This window comes from Nicotiana attenuata, unplaced genomic scaffold (genome assembly GCF_001879085.1).
Source record: "Nicotiana attenuata strain UT unplaced genomic scaffold, NIATTr2, whole genome shotgun sequence".
In the NCBI taxonomy this organism is placed as follows: domain Eukaryota; kingdom Viridiplantae; phylum Streptophyta; class Magnoliopsida; order Solanales; family Solanaceae; genus Nicotiana; species Nicotiana attenuata.
Window position 1 is genome coordinate 5,097 of NW_017673927.1, and position 10,425 is coordinate 15,521.

General features: G+C 33.1%; 1 protein-coding gene across 1 annotated transcript; it reads left to right on the forward strand.

The window, feature by feature from the left end:
* The first annotated feature begins 7,109 nt into the window (after positions 1-7,109).
* LOC109217642 lies at positions 7,110-10,083 on the forward strand. Its single transcript, XM_019381905.1, has 5 exons — positions 7,110-7,115; positions 7,412-8,386; positions 8,471-8,833; positions 8,936-9,499; positions 9,583-10,083. The coding sequence occupies exons 1-5, from the start codon at positions 7,110-7,112 to the stop codon at positions 10,081-10,083; spliced, it is 2,409 nt and encodes an 802-aa protein (XP_019237450.1).
* The last annotated feature ends 342 nt before the right edge of the window (positions 10,084-10,425 follow it).

Here is a 10,425-nt window from a genome sequence, read left to right on the forward strand (position 1 = left end):
GAACTAATAACAGGTCGAGGTTGTCCCCCACCTAACCCCGGGGTCGTTCCCTTGGGTCGAATCGTAGACATTCAACGGTTAGTCACACAGGCGGTGGGACGTGGTTAGTCAAATTCGACCCCATACAATATATAGCACTTTGCAGCTGCTATACGGAAAAAGATTTAATGTCAAACAAATAAATACAAGATATATGTATTGCATATGAATTTTTATCATTTAATCGCATGATTAATGATAAATATTTATACTTTAATTTGTAACTTAAATTATGTGATTTGGAGTAAACATCTATTTTTTCACTGTACCGTATTTCTTGTTCTAGATTTTGCTATTATTGTGTTTGTCTCAAACAAAAAAGAAAAGGAAGAACTAAATAGAGACAGGAATATCCGTATTTTGTTATAAAACAATAAAAGAAGAATATTGCAAAGAAAGAGAGAGAGAATTCTTATTACTTTGGGATGAATTACAATGGAATAGAACCCCTCTATTTATAGGGGAAAAGTGACTTAGCCACCAAGTAAAATCCCTAAAATCTCATTCACCTTAAATACAATTCTATTTATAACACTCCTCCTTGAATGTATATTCAATAGATAATGTGTCTCGTTAAAACCTTAACTAAAATAAAACCCAGTGGGAAAAAATTCTAGAGAATTAAAAAGAATACACATATCTAACAATACGCCCTTTGGTTGCCTCATTAAAAACCTTGCAAGGAAAACCCATTGGGATAAAACTTTGTAAGAGAAAAAGAGTACAACGCGTATTAACTCCCCCTGATGAGAGTATCAATTCACATCCTTGAGCATTCGTATCCCAATCTTGTGCACCATCTTCAAGAGATCGTTAGGAGAAATTTGATAAACAAATCAGCCATATTGACATGAATGAATATTTTGCACCTTGAAATCATCATTCTTGATAGATATATAATGTCTTCATATAATGTCGTGGAATGGCTCTTCAATATCTTCATAGAGGTATTTTCGCTATCACATTATCATGCTTATAGTTACAGCAAGATATATATGTACACAAATTGCACTTAGGATGTGGTACTTCAGGACCAAGAATTGTATATGCTTTAAGCGATTTAAATCCTTCAAGGATTGTCATATAAGTTAAGTCATATAAGCCATATAATAGACTTTAGATGCATATCAAGTTTTCATGTCATGCTAGACAAATAAGATACCGAAAACTGATTACACATATCATTGACTTTATACATTCAAGTATTTGAATTACATGTTCAAAACTACATGTCTTTCATATGAAACCAAATCTATTTGAAATTGTTTCTCCAGATTTAAGATCCTCATATATATATTTAGCGCTATCATAGATGTCGTCGACAAATATTTTATAACGATTCCAACCTATTTTTTTCCATAACAACATAACATAGAGATCTCTTCATTTATATTTTCAGGTACCTGAACCTCTCTTGAGATTTATGAAGTGTTATATCATGTGATCTTCTAGATCACTTGCCTCCTTATTATGATCATTTGCTCATCTTCTTTATCAAGAATTTTATTTGGAACCGATTTATCTATACGCTTTAAGCGTACCATAGACTTTGTCCTTCTAGGACTTATTCTAATAGGAGCATTTTCAGTGAGAATATAGTTACTTTCTTTGGGTCAACATTTGCGTTTGGGATGCTTTGCAATATATTGCACATGAATTATCTTTTTATGAACTTCAAGTTCATATTATCTTATTCGAGGATCTAAATGTACAAATGATAATTCATTCCACGTAACTTCTTCTCAACTGTTTATCATATCTCCCCCTCATGTTAGAAAAACTAAATTGTTTCCTCAACTTTGAGAATCCATCTTTGTGCGTTATGGTATTAATCAAAATATACTCCACTCATCAATAATACTAAGATGGAATTATTTGGTTCTTGACCTTGAACCACTTGTGAGGGGAGAAAATAATATACTTTGATATATAACGTATATCAAATTGATATAGATAATTTTGTTCTCATAGCAGTTGTTTAGCTATTAAGTGGAGGCACTCAATAAATCATTTTGCTAAACCAACTGTGATGTAAACCAACTTATCAAGATGAACTATCTTGAATAAAAAATCTGACAATTATTGAGCAAGTTACCTCGCAAACACCATGTTGCGGGTTAAAAATAATCGCACATGTAACCATCTTATAGATGCATCTTATGTGGTATACATGACAGGTGAATGAGCCCATATTCACTTTTGATATTTCCAGCATTCATGGGATTCAGTCCCAATTTTAATCGGTCTATTAATTAATGAGAACACCATAAGAGAATTCGTACAAAATTTTCTAGTTCTTTAATATTTACCCATGTGAATTCTCTTTTATTTTTGCACATCATACTTAAATATCATGGCTAAACCAATTATGCCAACTGAATAAATTATCAATATTGATAAAGTTCAGGTTTATACCATGACGTGTGCAATTATCAATAAACTCCAAGTTTATTATGATATGAGTTTTTATATCATTAAACATCCACTTTATTGTGGTATTCTTTTATTTGTGTAGTACAAATTGGAGAATAAGCGGGTAATTTTTCACATACATATTACCCCGCTACAAGTTGTAGTAATAAAAGATATTAAATCTTTTCTTTATTTATAGTCTCAACTCTCAATATAACCAACCGCTTTCGCGAATACCTTAGAAACTCAATTAAGTTTCTTTGAGACTCACTACAACATAATGCCTTATTGATACTAATTTTATTCCTCCAAAATAGTAACAATTGGCTCTTCCAGAGCTCTCATTTGATTTGGTACTACCACATATTTATCAACATCCATATGGTGAATATGTCTTTTAAAGAGAAAGCTATACCATTATGGTCATGGTCAGAATTCTATACAAGATCTGTTACTTGCATTACTGTTGCCCTTTAATAATCACATCGCCAAAATATTTTGGCGTACAATAGGTATGTGACCAATGACCATTCATGCCATAATAATGACATTATTTTCTTATTTCCCCTCAAACCTCATCCTAGAAGTGAGTGTGGTATATTCACTACCACTAGCACGTTCATATTCTTCCAAGAATGAATATGTATTCATAAATCACATGTTGTCACATTCACATCATGGATGGACCATAATCATCTATATGTGATTTATAAAATCTCATGTCAAATCGATGACAAATATTACTTTCACAAAGTGAAGGATTATTTTGAGAATCCTTATTGTTCTCATTACCACAATGATGATGATGATTATAATTTCGTCTATTGCCACGTCCACATCCATTGATACATTAATAGTAATAATTTTGTTTTCTTTTAGACTTATCACATACTGCTATCACATTTTCTTAAGAGAATGAGAATGAAGCAAATACAATGGGATGGGTTTTCAATAGTTTGCCCACAATCATACATGAATTTAATCATGGCAAGGCATAAAAATTTTACCACTTTGGGTGGTTATAATTTCTTTCAAACTTCATTAGAGTTGCAATAAAAAAGTATCGTCTTTGATTGTATTTAAAATCAAATTATAAAATGTCAAGAATTTAAAAGAAAAAATTAAAGTAAAACACTTACATTAAATCCAGAATTTAATCATGAAGGAAGTTCATGGAACAATTGACAATCATTATGCTCAATCCGAAAGCTTCTACTCAATTGGTTAGAGTCTCGAGCTGATAACTTGTTATAAAACAATAAAAGAAGAATATTGCAAAGAAAGAGAGAGAATTCTTATTGCTTTGGGATGAATTACAATGGAATAGAACCCCTCTATTTATAGAGAAAAAGTGACTTAGCCACCAAATAAAATCCCTAAAATCTCATTCACCTTAAATACAATTCTATTTATAACATATTTTAAATTATACTCCTCATATGTGAATTTCGTTTAACCGTTCTAAGTTTGAATAAAAGACAGAGAATTGGCATTTGGCGTAAAAGTCTAATCTTGCCAATTAAGAATTAAATAACAGCCATAGCTTCTCCTCCTCTAATAAACAAAATTATATTTTCATTCAAGAAAAAGAAAAAAATAGTAAGTCAGAATATTAAAAGTAGTTAGTTGTGATGAACCATGGCCTTTTAATAAATGTCCAAATAAAAAAAGGAGGTTAAGATGTTTGGATCAAAGATTGTAGCCCTTTACCAATTCCCTTTTCCTTTTGGGAAGTAAGTCAAAGTTGCTTTTCTATCTGTTTCATCATCAATTTTGTACACCAACTATTCTTGATATAGCATTTTTTTATATATATATAATAATGGTGTCTAAATCAATTTATGCATATTTTGGTAAATATCAATGAACTTGCCTAAGCAAATAAAAATAAATTATGCATTTTTGTATCTCAATAAGATTTGAATTCAAGTCTACATGTTAAATGATACAGTATTTAATATTTATATCAACCCAATAAATACGTGATATTAATGGACCTAATAAATTAGCTATTTATTAGAATTTTTGTTTGTTGAGACACTAGGAGTTGGCTGGTTATTTTTGTCATACACATAAAGTCACATGAACACGTGGTTAAGTGTCACACTTTAACTAATTCGCATCAGCTCCTTATAATTTTTTTTAAAATTCTCTTGCCCATAAATGTATATTTTTTCTCTAAAGATAGTGTGAATAACCAATCCACGAAATCGATGTATTAGTAACAACAACAATAACAACGAGCACCTAATAAAATTTCACTAGTGGGTTTGGGGAGGGTAGTGTGTACGCAGACCTTATCCCTACCCCAAGGGAGTAGAGAGACTGTTTCTGATATCCTCCGCTAAAAAAGACGAAAAGAGACAATATCAGTACGACCAATAGAAAACATAGGAAAAATAACATCATAAAAATGAGAAGGTCAAATACAAAGCAAAAGCGATAGACAGTACATAGACCCGACACTATGAAAAATAAAAGAGTAGTAAGACATACCATTGCTACTAGCTGACTTCCACATAATAATAATAATAATAATAATAATAATAATAATAATAATAATAATAATAATATTAATAATAATAATAATAGTATATTTTAAAGTCTTCCTTTTTATTTGTGTATGTTCAATTTGGATGTCACAACTTACTTTGAAACAAATTCTAGATTCAATAAAAAAGTGATCTACCTGTGAATATTATTAGTTAAAGAAGACCAAATTTGTTAAGGATTGTGTCCTTTTCTTCACTTGGGACTATACATGCCTTTTTTTTACTTAACCTTAGTTAATAATACGATTAAATTAAGATTAAATGAGAATCCCATACTAATATAACCTATAATCCCCTAAATTTTAAAGAAGATGCTGCTTTAATTAATTATTGTCCTAATTGCGCTGCTGCATCTCGCCAAAGTGCATTTAATGGCTAGTAATTATTCGTTGACAATCTCTTTAAGTAAATTAATTGGAACAGTTGTAGAGAGACTTTGGAATGATATTCCTTGTTTTTTTTAATTTTTGTTTTTTTGATAAACTAGATAAATAAATAAAGCTCAATAATAAAGTCTAGCACCAACGCTTAACATTTTCTTTTTAAAGGAGAAATGGGGAAAGCAATTACAAAGTGGGGAATAGAACCTTTACCAACAAGATAAAAATTCATGTAGCCAATTTTATTTAACATTATTTTCTTATTATTAAATTGTTTCCGGAAAAATTATCACATTTTTATATTTGAAAATAATTTAATACTTGAGAAATATTTTTTAAAATATTAATAATTTAATATATAGCTTTTCATAGTTGCAAGAATCCCATGGAATATATATTTAAGAAGATAAGTTCCGAATTTCTTTAATTTAAATTCCGTGCTCAAGCGAACACTGCCATATAAATTGAAATGGTAGTAGCACCATTCCTTTTTCTTTTTCCATTGAATTGAAAAGGGATTATTGATAAACAATGGGAATCTCTTTCCTAAAGATATGGTAAACACAAGTGGGAAAGGAACACTTGTATTGCAAAATTGTTATATATTTCATCAAAAGATAATGTAGAAATTGTAAAGAGAGACTTGTTCAATTAAAAACAAATGATTTCAAATATTTATTGGAAAATCCATACTTGAAAAAACAATATATCACTGTTAAAGGTCATTAATTGTATATACAACTAGTGATGGACTAACTGGTAAACCTCTTCAACTCAATAGTTTACTTTCAAATCCCTTTTTAATTGTTAAATATAGCATTTCCATTGACTTATTTTCATGGAGGTTTTACAAAAAAATTTGTTTTAAGAAATTGTCGTTATGCTCTAACTTTCATTCAATTAATCAATCAACCATACTACAATCTCAAATACCCCTATCGTATGGTAAATGGTTTATAAAAGCCCCCGTCCATCTATCCGTCTGAATATATACATGACGTTATTTCTAATATCAAATTTACCCCCACGACTAACGGAATTCCATGTGTGCATCTCATTAACTGATGTGGCCTTTTTTCATTTGTCCACGTGGATCAGTGGGGCTAACATTATGTTTGGGTTTTTTTTTACCCATTAAACCGATTCGACCCATTTCTTTTACCTATGGGTCGGTCTTTTAACCCTAAACCCACCGACAAAATACTTACTTTTTACCATTTCTCTCATTTCTCTTCCGTTTCTTCTATCTAAACTATCAATGGCGAATTTAGGGCTTTGTTAGGGTTCATTGTCTGGTCCGATTTTGGTGCGCTCAAAACAGAAAGACCTTTGATTTCCAGCGATATCTTGCATTATTATTCGATTAAGGTAAGTATTTACTGCTTAAAATTATTAAATTGTAGGGTTGGGGAATATTTGGGAACTGACAGGTTTATGTCTGGTGCATGTGAAGTTTTTATGTTTTCTGAGTTATTTTTTGTATCTTTCTAGAATTTTATTTTGTTACTTTTGTTTTTGGTGGTCCGTATCATATTGGTCCTACTTATTAAAGCTATTGTTTTTGTCTATTTGTATATTTAATTGATGGTGGGGTTTCAAATCTTTGTATTTTTACTGTCGCTTTGTATTATAATGCTGATGTGGTCCCAATTTGCCTTTTTTTTTTATTGTTGTTGCATGTGATTTTATCAGAAGGATGTGGATAAAGTGAACTTATATTTTAATCATGGGGGTGAGTGGGTATTGGAACCTACGTTGTCTTATACTAAGAGAGATGTGCACGTGTTGAGTGGCTATGAAGTAGACCATCTCTCTTATATTGATTTGTGTAAAGAATACACTGAAGTGATAGGATATGTTGAGGTACAACAGGTGATATTTCTTGACCCTTCTGGGAGGTATTTTTTGTTAGATGGGGATGAAGGGATTAGGAAGATTCAAGCCCTAATTAATGATGGTTTCACTAATGTATAATTATTTGGGGTTGACCTGTTAGATGATACTGTTAATGTTCCTGTATTTACCCAGTATACAGCAGCAGTAGATAGTGTACCTGTTGTTGCAGCTTCTGATTGTGATAGTACTGAAGATGATTTAGACATTGAAAGTGTTGATAGTGATTATGATAGTGATGCCCTAGGTTTATTTGAGAGGCAGAAGAAGTGTGAGGTAACTGACAACCTTGATAGGTATAAAACATTGGAAAAGGGTATGACTTTCAAAGATCTTGCTGAAGCTAAGGAGGTTATTGGTTATTATGCTGTGTCTAATAAGAGGGGCCTTAAGGTAGATAAGAGTGATAAGAAAAGACTTAGATACAAGTGTCAGATAGGGTGTCCTTTTAAATGTCTTATTTCTAAGGATGGCAAAGATCAAGGGGTAAAGATAAAAACTTGGAGGGATGAACATGATTGTAATGAAGTGTTTGAGAACAGAAGAGCTACTCCTGCTGCTTTAGCACATTATTTTAAGAGAAAGATTCAAAATAATCCTAAGTTTAAGATTAAAGAGATGAAGATTGATTTAGAGGATAGATTTAGTTTGAATGTGAGTGCCTCAAAGTTAAAAAGGGTAAAGAGAATGGTTTTAGAGAAATTGGAGGGTTCTTACTTGGATGAGTACAACAAATTGGAGGCATATGCTCAAGAGTTGAGAGAAACAAACCCTGGTACTGATGTGGTGATACAGATATCCAAGGATGCAATGGAGGAAGGTAAGAGAAGATTTTTGAGGATGTATGTCAGTTTCCAAGCCCTGAAGAGTGGATTCAAAGCAGGTTTGAGACCTTTTATAGGTCTAGATGGAACATTTTTAAAAGGCAAATGCAAAGGGATGTTGTTAGTTGCTTGTTCTCAAGATTCTTGCAAGCATTTTTATCCACTAGCTTGGGCTGTAGTGGATAAGGAAACAAAGACAACCTGGCAGTGGTTCATGGAGAACTTGAAGGCTTCTTTGGAATTGAAAGATGGTGAAGGGTACACATTCATGTCAGATATGCAGAAGGTATGTTACCATATGCAGATTTTTACATTCAGCAATTTTTTACATTTAGCACATTCTTTGTTAATGTAATGTTTCTTTGTGTAGGGTTTGTTAGATGCTGTGAGGAATGTATGTCCACAATCATATCACAGATATTGTGCAAGGCATATTGAAGCAAATTGGAGCAAAAAATGGAATACTGATGAGATGAAAAAGTTAATGTGGTGGTGTTCTTGGAGCACATATGAGGTGGAATTTAAGGACATGTTGAAACAACTAGGTGAAGTTTCTGAGGATGCTGTCAAGGACTTGCTGAACTATCCTCCAGTAACTTGGTGTAGAGCTTACTTTGATACCCAATGTAAGAATCCAATGGTGGACAACAACTTTACAGAGTCCTTCAACTCTTGGATTCTTGAAGCTAGACATAAGCCAATAGTGAAGATGCTTGAGGATATAAGAGTGAAGGTGATTAACTGCTTGTTTACTGATTTAATACTGTTGATTAACTACTGATTTCATACTGTTGATTAACTACTGATTTACTATGTTACTGATTAACTATTGAAGGTGATGAATCAACTAAAGGATAGAGCAGAAGAAGTAAACAGTTGGAGAGGTGAATACAGCCCATATGCAATGGAGTTATACAATGATTATAGAGAGATGGCTTCAAAGTGCAAGGAAAATTTTAATGGAGAAAGGGGTTTTGAAATAAGTGAAGGTGAAGACAGGCACACGGTGATTCTGGAGCAACAAAGGTGCACATGCAGGCTTTGGGACTTGTTTGGAATCCCTTGTGCTCATGCTATCAGGGCATTCTTATATAAGAAACAAGACCCAACAGTTGGGATTCACTGGTGGTATTCCAAACAAGCCTGGCAGTTGGTGTATCAGCACAAACTGCAGCCTGTTAGAGGTGAAAGATTCTGGAAAATTGAGCCACACCAAGCCATGGATCCACCACCACTAGCAAAGATGGTTGGTAGACCTAAAGTGAAAAGGTCAAGAGAGAAGGATGAAGCTAGGAAAAGGCAAGGACAATGGTCAACATCTAGGAAGGGTCTTCAGATGACTTGCAGTTTTTGTGGCCAGCCAAATCATAATAAAAGAAGTTGTCCATTAGCCAACAAGGTATTCTTTCTATTTTGTAGTTTATACTCACAATCTGTTTTTTTTACTCACAAGATAACATATATATTTGATTATAATTACAGTCAAAGAAAGTGCAAGACCACACTCAGACAAATGAAGACCAAGAATCAATATTCTTTATGGTACCTACTCCAGGTTTTAAAGCACAAGACCAACAATCCAGTCACACCACTCAGCATCCAACTCAACCATCCAGTCATGACACTCAGCAGCCAACTCAGCAATCCAGTCACACCACTCAGCAGCCAACTCATCCATCCAGTCATGACACTCAGCAGCCAAGTCAGCAATCCGGTCACACCACTCAAATGCCAACTCAGCACTCCAGCACTCAAAGTATTCAGACCAGAAGAATGCTTATTCAAGCAGACTTTGGTGCAGATTCTGACCCAGTCTTGAGGCCTAAGGTTGTGCATGATATTAAGACTAGACTTCAGCGTAGGAATCAACAAAATTCTGGCACTAGGAAGATACCATTCACAGGTGATCACACTGGTGCTCACAACCAACAAAACTGCCATACTCCCCAAAGAAAACTACCTGGAAGGGGAAGGAATCAATGACAACAGCTCAATTGTTGGGTGTGAAAGAGAAAAAGATTGGCAAACTCAAAGCTAGAAGAGGCAAGGGGAGGGGCAAGGGGGAGTAGTGTAGCAAGAAATGCTGAATGTAATATACATTAAAATCCTTTTTTTGCATGACTGTTCAGTACATGATGTTTGTTTATGTTCTAGGTTTTTAGACAAGTAAATGTTGTGACAGTGCTACAGGTTTTTGGATCACACATTTACTTGTCTAATAGCAATGTTTTGTTGGGCTTAAATCTTGAAACAATGTAAATTTGCTACTCCATTAATGGCAATGTTCTTCTTGTCTATCTATAACAGATTTCAAGTTGTTATTGT